At 50.1% G+C, this 15230-nt stretch overlaps 6 protein-coding genes across 6 annotated transcripts; 5 read left to right on the forward strand and 1 right to left on the reverse strand.

Moving 5' to 3' along the window:
• Nucleotides 1-562: 562 nt before the first annotated feature.
• On the forward strand, nt 563-1012 carry GT037_009546 (uncharacterized protein; the record flags this gene model as incomplete). Its single annotated transcript, XM_038934593.1, has 1 exon — nt 563-1012. The coding sequence occupies one exon, from the start codon at nt 563-565 to the stop codon at nt 1010-1012; it is 450 nt and encodes a 149-aa protein (XP_038782868.1).
• A 160-nt stretch (nt 1013-1172) lies between these two features.
• On the reverse strand, nt 1173-2395 carry GT037_009547 (uncharacterized protein; the record flags this gene model as incomplete). The annotated part of the gene is made up of 3 exons (XM_038934594.1): nt 1173-2024; nt 2084-2208; nt 2272-2395. 3 exons carry the CDS (start codon nt 2393-2395, stop codon nt 1173-1175), a joined length of 1101 nt encoding a protein of 366 aa, XP_038782869.1.
• Nucleotides 2396-4032: 1637 nt separating this feature from the next.
• On the forward strand, nt 4033-5219 carry GT037_009548 (delta-aminolevulinic acid dehydratase; the record flags this gene model as incomplete). The annotated part of the gene is made up of 2 exons (XM_038934595.1): nt 4033-4254; nt 4311-5219. 2 exons carry the CDS (start codon nt 4033-4035, stop codon nt 5217-5219), a joined length of 1131 nt encoding a protein of 376 aa, XP_038782870.1.
• Nucleotides 5220-6301: 1082 nt separating this feature from the next.
• Nucleotides 6302-8352, forward strand: GT037_009549 (mitochondrial chaperone bcs1; the record flags this gene model as incomplete). The annotated part of the gene is made up of 2 exons (XM_038934596.1): nt 6302-6498; nt 6555-8352. 2 exons carry the CDS (start codon nt 6302-6304, stop codon nt 8350-8352), a joined length of 1995 nt encoding a protein of 664 aa, XP_038782871.1.
• A 2106-nt stretch (nt 8353-10458) lies between these two features.
• GT037_009550 (uncharacterized protein) lies at nt 10459-11940 on the forward strand (the record flags this gene model as incomplete). The annotated part of the gene is made up of 3 exons (XM_038934597.1): nt 10459-10582; nt 10661-11578; nt 11630-11940. 3 exons carry the CDS (start codon nt 10459-10461, stop codon nt 11938-11940), a joined length of 1353 nt encoding a protein of 450 aa, XP_038782872.1.
• Nucleotides 11941-12842: 902 nt separating this feature from the next.
• Nucleotides 12843-14897, forward strand: GT037_009551 (uncharacterized protein; the record flags this gene model as incomplete). Its single annotated transcript, XM_038934598.1, has 1 exon — nt 12843-14897. One exon carries the CDS (start codon nt 12843-12845, stop codon nt 14895-14897), a length of 2055 nt encoding a protein of 684 aa, XP_038782873.1.
• Between the last annotated feature and the right edge of the window lie 333 nt (nt 14898-15230).

The following is a 15230-nucleotide window of genomic DNA, read 5'->3' on the forward strand; positions in this document are numbered from 1 at the left end:
GCAACGTCATCTTGGCTCTATCATCAAAGATATCGTGGCGTTCTTGTACCTTGAGATTGAGGCGTCAGGAATCTCAGCGCATCCGTCCGACTGTGGCCGGAACCCGAGCGCGAGATGCGCCGCGAGAGGCGAGTATCAACGAACACATCGTACAATGAACGCGACGACCACCGAAGTGCTGCCGTGGCTTCCCAGACATCCGAGATACAGCGAAGTGCTTTCCTTGGGTGATCTCATGACTGGAAGGCCTTCAGAGCACCTGTGCTGAGAGCAACCGAAAAGAGTCGGTCGTTCATTGTGACAATGTCCCATCAGCGCGCTCATGTATCGCCAGCCATGTTATGGCATTCACCGTCACTCCAGAACACGGTTTGCACGATGTCGCAATTTTGAGATGACGAACCCACGCGACGCGAACAAACCACAACGACAGATATTCTGTCATCTCTTGCTCCCGTCACATATTACACCATCATCGCTCCGCCGCTCTCGCTCTTCACGCGCTAGCAGCTTAAACCTACCGCACTGCACCTCGCTTTGCCACATCCTTTCCAGAGACAGGATGGCGCCAAATAACTCAAGACATCTCCTCCCCATGAATTCAGTTCTTTTCGACAACAAGTCCTCCTCGCACTTCTCACTCTCTGACCCGGCGAACCTGACGCTCGTAAACCTTCAAGATGCGCAAGACACCACAGTCACCGCGCTACCGCAGCCGCCTACCAATACCGCCATCACTGCCAAGCCAGCGAAAGACAGTCTTTGGAGAAGACTTCTGGTAAAGTCAAAAATCGTGCTTTGTTTTAAGCACGGGAAGGACGAACAAGAGGACAAGAAAGAGGAAGTGAAGGAGATGTGCATTGGCGAACCGACAGGATTCAAGCACGTTAGGACAGCAAGGCCTCGACCGATGATGGGCAGCATACCGGTCGTTGTTGAAGAGGAGGAGAGCGAGTGGGAGGATATGAGAGAAAGTGAGGCTGGAAGAGATTCAATGTGGTCCAAGAGATAAGACACGCTTGCCACGGTAGCAGTCGCAAGGACCATGAAAGAGACCGATGCGAACAACAGTGAATCGATTTGGGTATTGAGGAATACAAAAAGCTATTAAGTTAAGACAGCTGAAGTTGAAATAAAATGATAGACAATGGCCACAATCCTAACCCAATATCTCACTTTCCACCACTCTCAACGGAAGTATTCCAGTTATTTGGCGCTCGCCACCACCTCCCGAGGAGGCTGTTCTCACTCTTCCCACTATTTCCTGTAATCATTCGATTTCCCACCTCAGGCCTCTCAACCTTGACATCCTGCGTCTTAATAATCTGCAGCTTGACATCGTCGCCGCTATTGGCAGTTCCAGCCTCAGGGTCAAGCGTAGCGCGGTCAGAGGAGCTCCCCGTCCTATACGCTTTGCCACTGCGCTTCCCAGAGCTTCCTTCGTCGGAGATGATGCGTTCGAATTTGGATTGCAGGGAGGGGTAGTAGCGGATCAGGACGGCTTTGATGGAGGGCGCGCATGCAACGATGACGGCGAGATGATTTTCGATGACGGCGCAGATCATGGATGCGGCGTAGCGGTATGGGAAGTCACCCTGCGTGGCGAGCTGGTGGACAAAGGCAATGCGTGCGGCAGATGCGCCTAGCACAAGACCGCCCATGGCGAAGAGAATGTTGACGGCGATGCGGTGGTGTCGTCTGAGCTTGATATTCCAGGTGAAGATGACGGGCATGATGTACAGGACCAGGTCGCAAGCTAACATGAAAACGCTGTTGAAGTAGGAGAAGTTGTAGAGGTTGATGCAGTAGCCCTCGATGGTCGGATCCCACCACTTCGCTACAGGGATGCACATGAAGATGCTGGTAACGACGCATGTGAGACCGAAAGCGAAGGCAACGACATGCATGGCGTAGATCCATACACGGGCCCATGGTTCAAAAGTGAGCTCTGCGTAGAAGAAGAGTAGTGAGTGCTTGACGGCCCAGTTTACAAGAAAGTAAAAGAGAAGGGCTGTCATGACCAACTGGAGAATGTGGGGTTAGTAGGTGTATTGTGGTGAGCGCTAAACAGAGGGTGACAAACCTTCATCAGCAGCTCCATGTTGTTCGGGTCAATATCTTTCTCATGCAGACCAGCTCCGAAGCGCGTCGCGTACATCTGGACGACTGACAGGACAATGGCACAAGAGGCCGCAAAGGTAGCAAGTGCTTCATATTGGTCAGCACGATGAAGCGGTAACACTAACCAAGGCAGCTTGGAATTGAACTTACCATCATGCCAGCCAAAACTGCTCAGTATCCGTATTTTCCTTCCGATGCGGCAGCTGATAGCGAGGGAAGTCAACACAATCAGCGTCAAGTTGACGCTGACAGTGGTGGCACGTAGGTCGGACATGATCAAAAGATTGAATGCAGAACGAGATCGAGATCCAATGCCCAGTGATGGAGAAGGATTGTGTGCCTTGCATGCCCCTACATATACAATGTTCATCTATAAGACGTGGCTTGTAGTTTGTTTGTCCGAGTATGCGCGGCACCAAAAATGATGAACGGTCTACGGGGTCTAACGTTAGCTGCCCCGCGTTGGCCGCGCAAAATTCCATGCCATTGCAGTGATTCTACAGTACTCTTTTCATCCACTTGCAGTAAAGACTGTCAAGGGACTGTCGCGGCAGTCGGCTTAGCGCCCAGTGCGTGTGGCACTTGTTAGACTAGAAAGAAACAACTGATGTGATGAAGAAACATGATTGGGTAGATGGCGCCTCCTTGGCCCAAGCGAGGTGTAGTTATCAACGCCGAGTGTACGGGTTTGCTTTGTGATATTTGTTTTCAAAGTTAGGGTTCACGCTAGACCCTGCGGGGTCTTGTCGACATTGAAAAAGAAACACGACGTCGGTATATACGTTTCTTCCACGCGAGTGGTAAGCGAGACTACCAGATTAGCGAAGGGTCTCATAGGCTGAAGAACTGACCCCGCTTTGCCCTTGACTCAACAACATCGCATTCAGATACTGATGCTTTCGTTTTGCGATGCTGCTTTTTCTGTCAAGACCCTGTTGGCGACTTGGTTTTGCTGGAATACGAGGGGAAGTCCGCTGTAAGCGGATATGTATGTCAGTGGCGCGGGAATCCACGACTTCATCATCAACGTTATGGGATGCGCGGTGTTTGTCGTCTTGCAATCGCGTGTATCATATCAACTCTATCCGAGCCGAAAGAGCAACTTGGAGACGTCGCCACCTCAACGCACATTGTGTTTGCCGTCGATCGGCGACGGTGCGAGATACTCCGAAGAGCAACGGCGACAACAATAGACAAAAGTAACATTCCAATGTAAAAGGGCCGATGAGCAGGTGGAGGTTGAGAAGGCAGGTGGGTAGACAAACGGCAAGAGACGGGAAATTATGAACAGCCACATCGTCATAAAAAGGCGTAGACCCCGCCCAGTTCTCGCAACTCGAAACATGGGCATCATGTTATCGTCGAGGAATCTGAGGATCGCATGCGCTCGATACGCGACTGCTCTTGGGGTGGGTACGTTGGCGATGCATCATGTGATGAGCTCGATGAGCTTGAGGCGCAAGGCCTTCCAAGCCGGACTCTCGACCTCGGGGCTGACTAACACTATCCGACGCTAACCTCATCTGATTCTCAGTAATTCCGTGCTTCTCATTCGTTGCCGGAGATGGCTCGGCATCGATTTGCAGCTCGTATGCGCATAGTGTCGCCGCGTCTTGTGTATATTGCAGAGACTGTAAGAATTGGGCTTTTCGGTTCTTTCCTTGCACTCCGATCCTCTTGTCTTAGACTCCGCGTCGCTATTTACTCCGCTCTTCCCATACTCATAGTGCGCTGGCCATAGTCGGAGTGAAACTTTGACGCCTCGGCTGTCCGCATCTACTACGAACGCCACCTTTGCCCGATAGGGACCAAACCAGCGTCAGCGACATCTCACTTTCTTTGCACAAACGAGGACTCTTACACCCAGACACCCCGAGCCCACGCACGAATCAACACGACCTCACTCCCGCCATGTCCTTCTCCTCGCTCGTCTCAGACATTGCCTACCGGAACTCGGAACGGCCAGAGCGACCGGACCTGCGCTCTCAGATATCGGAAGCACGCTCGACCCGATCTTACGCCAGCACTGCCGCCACCAGCGTGAGCATATCGGGAGATATCAAGAGTCAATTGCACGGAGGATACAGCCATCCTCTATCGCGGGCATGGCAGGCCGAGCGACAGCTCACAAAGGTGCGTGGGAAATGACGTCGTGTGCCTGGTCACAGACACTAACATTTGGCGCACAGTCTATGCTCATCTACCCCCTCTTCGTGTCCGACCAGCCTGACGAAGAGACGCTCATTCCCTCGCTGCCAAACATCCACCGCCGCGGCCTGAACAAAGTCGTGCCATACCTCACCCCGCTCGTCGCAAAAGGCCTCAAATCGGTCATTCTCTTCGGAGTTCCGCTCGCACCCACGGCAAAAGACGCCCTGGGCACCAACGCAGACGACCCCAAGGGCCCTGTCATCAAGGCTATCCGCCTGCTTCGACGAGCATTCCCCGATCTCTTCATTGTCGCCGACGTCTGCCTCTGCGAATACACCTCACACGGCCACTGCGGCATCCTCCGCGACGATGGCAGTCTGAACAACGCTTTGTCGGTAGAGCGCATCGCCGATGTAGCGCTCTCGTATGCCAATGCCGGCGCGCATTGCGTTGCACCTTCAGACATGAACGACGGTCGTATACGCGCTATCAAGCTGAGGCTCATCGAGGCTGGCATTGCACACCAGGTCGTGCTCATGTCCTACGCGGCCAAGTTCTCAGGCTGTCTGTACGGTCCTTTCCGCGATGCTGCGGGCTCAGTACCCTCGTTTGGCGACCGGAGATGCTACCAGCTGCCACCCGGCGGTCGCGGTCTGGCACGACGAGCTATCACCAGAGACATAGGCGAGGGCGCAGACATCATCATGGTCAAGCCTGCGAGTCAGTATCTGGACATCATCAGCGACGCCAAGGAGATTGGTAAGGACATGCCCATCGCTGCGTACCAGGTGTCGGGCGAATATGCCATGATTCACGCTGCAGCTGCAGCTGGTGTGTTTGACTTGAGGCAGATGGCGGAAGAGGCTACACAGGGTATTCTGAGAGCGGGTGCAAGTATTATTGTGAGCTACTTCACGCCCGAGTTCCTCGACTGGCTAGGCAACTAGGGTTTGACGACAGTCACGGCACAAGAAGGAAAGGGCGTAGGGGCGTTTGATATCCAAAGGGCATGGACATGTCTGAAATGCAAATCTCACCACCACTTCTGCTTCAAGTCCACTAATCGTATCGTTTTGCAATCCATTTCTGAACTTGTCGTTTCGCAAGTCGCGAACGGAGAACATAGTTTCAGTCTCGTTCGTAACATAGTATAGTGCCAAGATCACGTCGGGGAATAAGCTACGAGGGCATTCTGGTTTGCCACAGCCTTCGCCACGTCATCGAGGCATGGACGAACAGCGTTTGCAGTGCTGCGGCTTTGCTGCCTCGCTAAACCACTATGCGCCAATGGTCTTCGACTCGCCGGCCAGTCCGCAATTCACTGCCGGCGTCACCGAGTCCACCTCCAATATTGGACCTGTGTTCGCAGCAGTACGTATTGCAGCCACTTTGCCGCATCGCGACCACTTGCCTGCGCCCTTTGAGCGAAAACTATGCGCAAAAGAATATAGACTATCTCCCTAGACTGCGCGCTGGTCGGCCTTGCTCGCAGCCGCACTGCTGGCGCGCTCGCTAACACCCTCATTCGACGCTCCTCCACTACAGCACTATAGTTCGATGCGAGTCTCCACCTTACTGGATGCACCATGCAGGTGACCACTTCGACTCATCCTTCCTAACACAGTCCCCGAGAGGCTGATACCATGTAGGATGGTAGCTGATTGCCTTCCGCGCTTGCGCACATTGGATCGATTGCGATAATCATGCACAGCCACTTCTTAGCCTAGGCTGCCATCCCACCGCCCTTTTCCTCAACACCACCTTATGACGAGGATTGGTATTAGGTAAAGCAGCATATACCAGGCAATTTGGTAGGGGTGCCTGATTGTCTTGCATTGGAGATAAATAAGCATATTTCGCGTTGTGTGGCTGGACTACTATCACTTCACACTAAGTCAAGTCACCTGTCGGAGTTTCACGTGTGGTAGAGACACCGTCTTACGGCAACGGACGCTCCGTATACCCTTTGTCTCCTACTTATCTATCGTTGTGCCTCAATTCGAAAGACGGCTCCGATTCGGTATTAATCATGGAGAACCTGAAAGACTCGCTACCTCCAGGCATGGCAGATGCGGCTATCAACATTCCAGGAGTCGGCGCTATACTGCAGCTTCTCCTTAACAAACTCGGTTTCGATGTCGGAAGCACAATGTCCTTATATCTTTTACTTTTCGGTCTGTTCCAAGGTGCGCTGTTCATGTACACTCAGGGACGTGGATTTATATTGTAAGTTGCCCACTCGTTCAACTCACCCGACAATCACTAACTAACTCTCCATATAGAGGTCACGGTACTTCGGCAATAAGGATAGACGATGATGATGACTTATACCCCCAATTTATATCCTGGATATCAGAACACCGCATGACAGAAGTGAGCCGGGACCTAAAAGCCACATCCAAAAAGCCAAGAGCACGAGGCGACGAAATAGACAACGACGATGCCTCAGAAGCAGATTTCGAGGACGTTTTGGACGACTCTGGCATATTCAACTACGAAAAGTACAAGGGTACTAGTCCGACTTATTACGAACCCAACATGGGTGACGACAGCTTCACCCATAACGGTCATTACTTTCAGTTCAGCAAGGACTGTCAGGAGAATAAGTACCAAGAGCGCATTGAGTACTTCCTCATCATCCGTTGTATGGGCCGCAGTACGAAGCCGGTCAAGGACCTGATAGACCATGTTAAGGAGTGGTCGGCGCACAAGCCTAACAAGACGACTGAGATCATGCGCGCTGAGATAAAACATGGCGGGTATTGGCATGTTCAGTCAAATCGACCTTCACGACCAATCAGCACGGTGACCCTGGATGAAGCGCAGAAGAACAAGGTCGTTGCAGATATCAACGAGTACCTCCACCCAGCTACTGCTCGGTGGTATGCTGCACGCGGTATCCCGCACCGGAGAGGATACCTTTTTCATGGCCCTCCTGGTACCGGCAAGACGTCATTGAGCTTTGCCGTGGCTGGCATTTTCGGACTGAGCGTATATTGCGCTTCGCTGAGTGAGCGGGACATGAGCGAGTCAGATCTTGCGTCGCTATTTGGGCAGCTACCAAATCGTTGTATCGTCTTGTTAGAGGATATCGACAGCGCAGGTATTCGACGAGATCAATCCTCTGTAATTCCAGAGCAAGAGCATGACCCTGCCGTCAACGAGGCCGACAAGTCGTCTGCTCCAGCGCCAACAGAGAAGGTGATAGAAGAGAAGGAAGACAACAACGACAACAAAAACGAAAACAAATCCGACGAGAAGCAGCATGATGGCGTTGACATTGAAAAGAAAAAGTCCATCCGCAGACGCATAACACACTCGCTCCGTCCCCGCAAATCTTCCAGCAAACCCAACAGCGAAACCACCACCCTAGCCACCACAGCCTCGTCACCAGCCTCCGCACCCCCATCCGTCCTCACACCCGCACCCAGCATAAAAGAAGTCGCCACCAGCACCAAACCAACTTCTACACCAACCCCTCCTCCTCCGCCACCCATCGACGAAGAAGGCAATAAGAGCAAAATCTCGCTAGCAGGCCTCCTCAACATCATTGATGGCGCCGCTTCGAGCGAAGGCCGCGTCCTCATCATGACGACGAATTACCCCGAGAAACTCGACTCGGCGCTCATACGCCCTGGGCGCGTGGATCTGCAAATCAAATTCACACTAGCGACAAGGACGCAAGTGGAAGAAATCTTCAGACGCATGTATAGTGATGAGGCGGATGGGAAGAAGTGTGATGGTAGTGACGGAGGAGAAAAGAAATATGCACCAGAAAAGACGGGTAGTAGTAGTAGTAGTAGTAGTAGTAGTGATGATAAGAGGAAGAAGGAGGCTAGGTGGGGGGCCACAGGTAACAAATCGCCAAACTTTGCGACGTTGCCGCCAGATCAACTTACGGAGATGGCGAGGCAGTTTGCTGATGCGCTGCCTGAGGCTGTCTTTTCGCCCGCTGAGATTCAGGGGTATTTGTTGCAGAAGAAGAGTGATCCGCAAGGTGCGTTGGATGGGGTGGGGGAGTGGAGGGATGCGGTGCTTGAGGCGAAAAAGAAGGGGAAGAAGGTTATTGAGTTGAATTAGGTTGGCGAATAATATTAAGCCATCGACGGTATTTGTGCCCTTGAAATTAGGCAGGGCTTTTCTGCGCTGATTCAAATTGCATGTCGAGCAGTTGGTTGATTGGAGGCAAGCCGAGCTCGTGCAACAGTCGAAGAATCAAGCTCAAGAGTCAAGAAAAAACACGGTAACATAAGATACCTTTGGATAATCTATAAACCCATATTCTGGTTTGGTAGTTGCGTTTTGTTGTTCATCGACGGGACGATGGACAACGTGATCGATCAGGCAAAGATTAATAAGGCGATGTTCGATGGCAAAAGTGTATTGAGCCAGAATAGTGCGCCTGCCTCGTGCTTGTGAGTCAGGTTATTTTTGGCATTACTTATCCTCGATAAGGCACCTGTGATGATGAGTATAAGACGTGTTGCGGAAGTCATGAGTGACTCGTCTGTTCTTCGTCATCGAATGTCTCATGCTTGAGTTTGTCTAAGACCTCATTAACTCCTGCGACGTTTGTGTAGTTGTATACGCATTTTAATCAGTGGCCAATATCAATATCAATGGCCTCAGTAGCCATGGTGCTGACGCTTGGAGAGAGCGTGGTAATGCCGACGCTAGACTTTGCTTGAAGATCAGGTGCTATGGTTACTAGCAGTTCCGTGTAATGGCAGAATTTTCAGTACAGACATAGCAGAAGCATATTCCGATTATGTGGAAGTTAGACACGATTACTGAGCTGTACTTGGATTGTTGGGGCAGATCTACCCAGATTAGCCGCGACTAAGGAATGCAAATGATCCCCCGATCGTCTGAATCCTGGCAGTCTCAACCATAATGCCATGGCTCCGAAGTAGCGAGTTGGTTTCCTTTAGAATACGATCCCACCCCGCAAAACCACGTTCACAGCACTCCTTCAGACAGTTTAGGCAAGTGTAACCTTGGTCTTTCTGGCTGTTACGGATATAATCCAAGACTTTGACCTCCCTCATTGTTCTACCCGTGCTGAAACCAGCCTTCAAGGACGCAGAGTCAGATGTACTCGACGCGACAGCAAGCTCGAGAGCCTCAGACACTTGCACGTCATCATGTCGTATGGAGTAGAAGACGTATACCCAGCCATCGCGTCCAAGATGCTCAAATGACCAGTTGTTTCTAGGGAGTCCGACACCGCATTCGACACACTTAGCACCATGTGCTTCACTTGACGGCTGTGCACCCATGATTACTGTGTTTCGTATCTGGCTTTTGTGACGTTGATGATACGAATCTTTTCTTTGTCCTGGGACTAATTCAGCTAACCAGTACACACAGAATGAGGTCTCAGAAACAATCTGCCAACAAGTCAACTGAGATACATGAATAGGAATGAAAACATACGTATGTTCGATCCCTGCCGAGAACAAGTGAAGCAAGATGAAAATTCTTCGGAGTGGAGAGGGAAATGTAACTTTCGCCACTGAAGAAGAGTGTAAATTTGTCCTTGTAGGGATTAAAACTCTTCATTAGGCTAGGATAGCTAGTCAAGTAATTCTTCAGCTTTGCATGAGAAGGAGGGGCCGTAGGACATAAGGCAGGGGAGCTGAATCAACACTCCGAGGAGTTCAGCTGAAGAAAAAGCAAAGACTCGCCACCACAACACGCACTCCTTACCCTATCATTTCGTGCGTTAGTACATAATAACAGCTTGAATTTCGACTAAAGCAGTCTTTGACGGTCGAGAGCGTCACATGCGCCCAGGGTGGTGGTGGCTATGTACAAGACTGCCATCGCATCTTACGCAAACGCTGCTCAAATTGGTATAGATACATACCTCTGTTCATCCAGATTCATTGATTCGCCGCTATTGTCGCCTAAATTGGGTCTCAGCTCGAGTGTCAATGCAAAGCTCGCTTCGTTACGGCTGCAGCTGAGCTCGTAGATGAAAACAGTCCCGTACTTATAGATAGTCACACACCGATGGGGACGTAGGTCTTTATGCATTCTAATAGCATGATCACCATTTCACATCTAAAAATACGATAATCAAAACAAGTCGACTTTTGTTTGAGTTTTCAATTTGCTGGCAGCTCCACCCCACCATTTGAGTGCGCTTTGGGCTTTCAACATCCGTCTCCACTGAGGTTCGAGATGTTGCCCGAATTCACAGTCAAAGTTCAACGGGGCGGGGAGATTCTCATCCAATCAACAGACGGCACAACAGTACCAATCATCATCTCAAAGGACGTTCAGCTCGCTAGTCTGGATAATGGGGGTAAGTAGAGATCCATGTGTGGCTTGTGTCATCCATTTCATGTCCATCTCCACTTGACTAAGTTATCATGGCACGTAGTATGCATCTACATCCCCAATGAGAACATCCCGCATACAAGAGCTTTGGCATCGGTGGATAGAGCTTTACACGAAAGGGACCCAGCCGATGTCAGATCTCTCAACGTTATCCTAGAGAAAAGCCGGCTACTTGCCAAGACGCTCTTTGAACACGGATTGAAGAAGTGGAAAGACGGCAAGTTAGAACTCATCAAACCAGTTACTGCAGGCGCCACGGGCGGTCTTGCTGGGTATTCTATGGCCGGATGTTTTGCACTGCACTTTGCGACTACGACTACAACGGTTTCAATACCTGTCTCAACCTCGGGCGGTGTTGCAACTGCTCTATCCACGACGACAACCAAGTCACTCACTGTGAAGGCTGGCTTCGCCAAGACCGCAGCGACAGCAAAAGCTACTGCTAGCTCGAAGGCTGCAATGGCCAGCAAGGCTGCCGTGGCTGGTACGAAGACTGCTGCAGCTGGCACAAAAGCTGGAGTGGTTAGCACGAAAGCTGCTGTAGGTGGCAAAGCACTTATCGGAGGCAAGGCAATACTCGTACTGAAGTTTGTTCCAGCTGTTGCTGTTGTGGCTGGTGCAACTTATGGTATTTATAGATACAGAAAATACAGCAAACACAGGAAAGCAGAGAAACTGTCAAGGCAAGCTCCGCAGGACGATATGGATGAAGTGGAAGACAGTGAGGAAGATGATGAAGACGAGAACAAGGGCGAAGGCAAAGATTACAGCTCCATGCATGAGAAAGGTATCCTTGTTGGCATTGAAGACTACAAGCCACAAGAGCAATGGCTTTGTGCTTCTGCGAGATCTTCGCGGCAAGTTGTTGTTTGGGAAAGCACTCAAGACATCCCGTATCTGAGCATTCAGATCCCTGGATTGATTCAAAGGATTGTCTTCACCATCGAGTCCAATGATCAAGGTATGCTTCTCTTCATACTAGAATTGTGGGTGATTCTGACAAAGCAAAAAGGGTGGTGTTCGGAAAGAAGAACCAGTTCTGATCCTTACCATGGCTCGTGGACGTGGTTTGAAGCTGGTATTCAGCGAAGAAATCCAGAGTCAAGAGCTTTGCCCCGTTGGTCTATCCAGAAGAATGTAGCCGCCTCAAGCACACCAAGAAAGCACACAGTCCTTTTCGACAGAAACTCTTCGGAGTTCCAGTTGCAGTGCTGGCTAGCTATCATTGAACAGGGAGATACACTGGAAGTCTTTCCTAAAGCACGTTTCCCTGGGTGGGCGAACCATGTGAAGAGTATCGAGATGAACGTATTCTACGTCTAAAGGGTTGGACCCGGCAACGAGCCATTTCAAATGCTCCGAATAAATGCTAAATGAAGCCGTAAACTGGCGACTTGTATCAATGGCCTCAGTACCAATGATGCTGATTCTTGCAGTAGACTCGTTCGCAGGTTGCCATCATCGTTCGTCTCAAAAATTCAAAAGAAATAAAGTATACCAAAAAAGAATGCTGTGAAAGAGACTGAGATCGGCTTCCTAGAGATGCGGAGAAGCATAAGTCAGTATTTGGACAATCCGAACCGCACCTTCACACTAGAACTCAGAAGGAGATCTTACCAACGATGCAATTGAGCTCAACAGGAAGTAATGCGCACTAAAGTTTTCGTTTACTAATGTTGGCCATGTGATGTACGGGGGCTTAAGTTCACCCCGCCATTATTGTGCATATTTGCTGCTGAAATACGAATTGCGGGGCGCCATACATCGCACAGCTCTATCAGCTCTCGGCTCTTAGGTCTCAGCTTCCAGCGCCCAGCTCTTGGGTCTCAGATCTTGGGTCTCAGCTCTTGAGTCTCAGCTCTTGGCAAACATCCTCGTTGCTAACAAACGTCTCCATTGCGCATTCAATGCCGACTGGCCGACGAAGCTGCCACTAACACAAGCTTTTGGTGCTCTAATGATAGGTGATGGATGGTAGGATAGTGTACCGGCGCGTGATACGCGCGATGGCGTACTGAATTTTGAATTGAAACTTCGTTCCCCCATTCTCCCGCATTCTCTTAAAACCATTCACCTTCCATGCCCAGCTTTACTTCCTACAAACTACTCTGGAAGAACAGCCACCAGTCAACAGTCTTAAGATCAGGTTATTTATTCATTCATCCTACCCGGGTATCAACCGACTTTGATTTGGCCAATCTCTGGTGTGGATGGAACAGAGCACAATGGCTCTTAATGCCCATGACTCGGGTCGAAACGTTCAACAGTCCCTCTACGACCTGAATCAAAATGATGCACTTGTCGCAACCGAACACAAAATCGATTACGAACCCGAGTACCTCTATGATCCCATCTTCGCCACATCCCAGATACGTCTGATTGAGTTCTCTGAGATTCAACCTTCATCATCTAGCGTTAATCTCTCGATTCGTACTTTCTCGCTACGTGACAGCGAGTACCCGAGCTACGTGACTTTGTCGTACGTCTGGGGTTCTGGGGAGCTTTCTAAGGTAATCAACATATCTGGATCTTTACTTCGGATTACTCAGAATTTGTTCGATGTGCTCATGGCTCTCAGTTCTATAGGTAAACCATGGTGTGCCAGTGTAATAGCCGAACAGCATCGCTATCGGTACTATTGGGTTGATGCCATATGCATCGATCAAAACAATTTGCAGGAACGGGGTCAGCAGGTTTCTCTGATGGGCGAAATCTACAGCAAATCCACATGTACTTTGGTTTGGCTAGGCAGAGAATACGACGATAGCGGCCTCGCCATCAACCTTATCCGGAAGCTCGGCTCCAAACTCGCTGAGGACTTTCCAAAGGAATGTGTTCAACATCTGATCTCGAAACCAGAAAACAAAGCTTCATGGGTAGCCCTCCATGAGCTCTTCAAACGACCATATTGGCAGAGGGCTTGGATTCGTCAAGAGTACGTTCTGTCCCCGGATCTGATCTTCGTTTGTGGAGATCACTGGTGCAAGGGATTGGAGTTACAGAATGCGCTGTTGTGGCTTTCTGATACGCTCAACCTTTACACAGGTATGGATAATCTGTTAGATTTCCTCAAACATAAATCGAAGGAGGGATACGCAACACTCATCATGGGAAATCCGGGTTATGAGGAGGCGAAATCGGCGAGGCACATGAGGGTTTGCTTGAAGAATCTCAAAATCCAACTGCCGCTACTTTGTCTTCTCGACAAGAGCAAAGGGGTTAAGTCCACTGATGCACGAGACCGTATATTTGGATTTCTTGGACTCGCAAGCGATACTAGATTACTCTTTCCGACACCCGGCTACACGACGAGCGTATCAACAGTATATTCCGAACTGGTGAAAGCACATGTCCAGCAATATCGAATCTTGGATATCATCTGTTTTGGAAGATCTAATCGGGTCGAACCATCACTACCGTCTTGGGTACCAAACTGGAGCGGTGAAACGTATGGTGTACACTACATGGTGTCTCAGCTGAATCATTTGCAAGAACATCAGGAACTGATGAAAATAAAGAAAAGAGGAGATTGGGATATTCCAGCGCCCTATCTTGCATCTTCAGACATACCAGCCAAGGTCAACTTCTCGCCAGATATGGCATTGTTATCCACAAGTGGCTTACTTGTTGCTACGATTGATGGGCTGGGGTATGCCAGGGATCTCTGTGCTAACGAGTTCAACCTTATTCAATCGTGTGCGGAACCTAACTTGGTCCGCTCGGACTCCTGCAATGGATCTAAGCTTAGAGTTAACATCGCTCGCGCGCTACTCTGCGGCCGCTATAAGCGTAGACCCATCCCCGCAAGATTCTGCAATCCAGCATTTGGCGAGATAACCCTAAGGGCGATTCGAGGCATTGAGGATAAGGGCTCCTATTTCCCAGGCTGGTTCGAGAAGAATGATTCATTCCTCATATGCGGACGCAGTATGCGTGGTTGGATAGAGGAATGGTACGCAGAATTCTCATCACCATCCACCAAAGAAAAGCTAAGCTCCGATGCCCACCAGTACACACTGGACGCCGCAGCAGTAATGTTCTATTACCGCAAACGCATAATGACTACAACTGATGGCAGATTCGGTATGGCTCCACACAGTTCGAGGTCCGGAGATCAAGTCTGGGTTCTGTTTGGGTGCAGTGTGCCTGTTGTGCTAAGACAATATGGTGAGAGATGGGAGTTTGTCGGAGAGTGCTACATGGACGACTTTATGGATGGACAGGCTATTGAGGAGTATAGGCGCAGAATACGTGCAGAAAGACAGGTAGTATTGCACTAAGATGCCAATAGATGATTGCTTCCGCCGATGATAGGTGCGAATCTCTCAGATCTGCGATATGAGATTAGGGCTTGGTTAGGTTTAGAAAGAGGGCCATCTTGCGGACTTAAATAGTCGGAGTTGCGTTGTCACGAATCTATCGAACCGTCCAGGAGTTTAGGAAGAATGAATCTATAGGATCAAAAAGAGAGAAGATTCGCCAAAAGCATATAACGGCGGGAATTCGCTAGTGATCACCCATCCAACTACTAGTCCGCCGGTACACTGCTTGTATATGGCTGAGCGGACGGGGAGCGTAAGGCTCGGGTAGATTGTCGAGCAAAAATCTAGTGC

Source organism: Alternaria burnsii, assembly GCF_013036055.1.
Source record: "Alternaria burnsii strain CBS107.38 chromosome Unknown 728, whole genome shotgun sequence".
Lineage (NCBI taxonomy): Eukaryota > Fungi > Ascomycota > Dothideomycetes > Pleosporales > Pleosporaceae > Alternaria > Alternaria burnsii.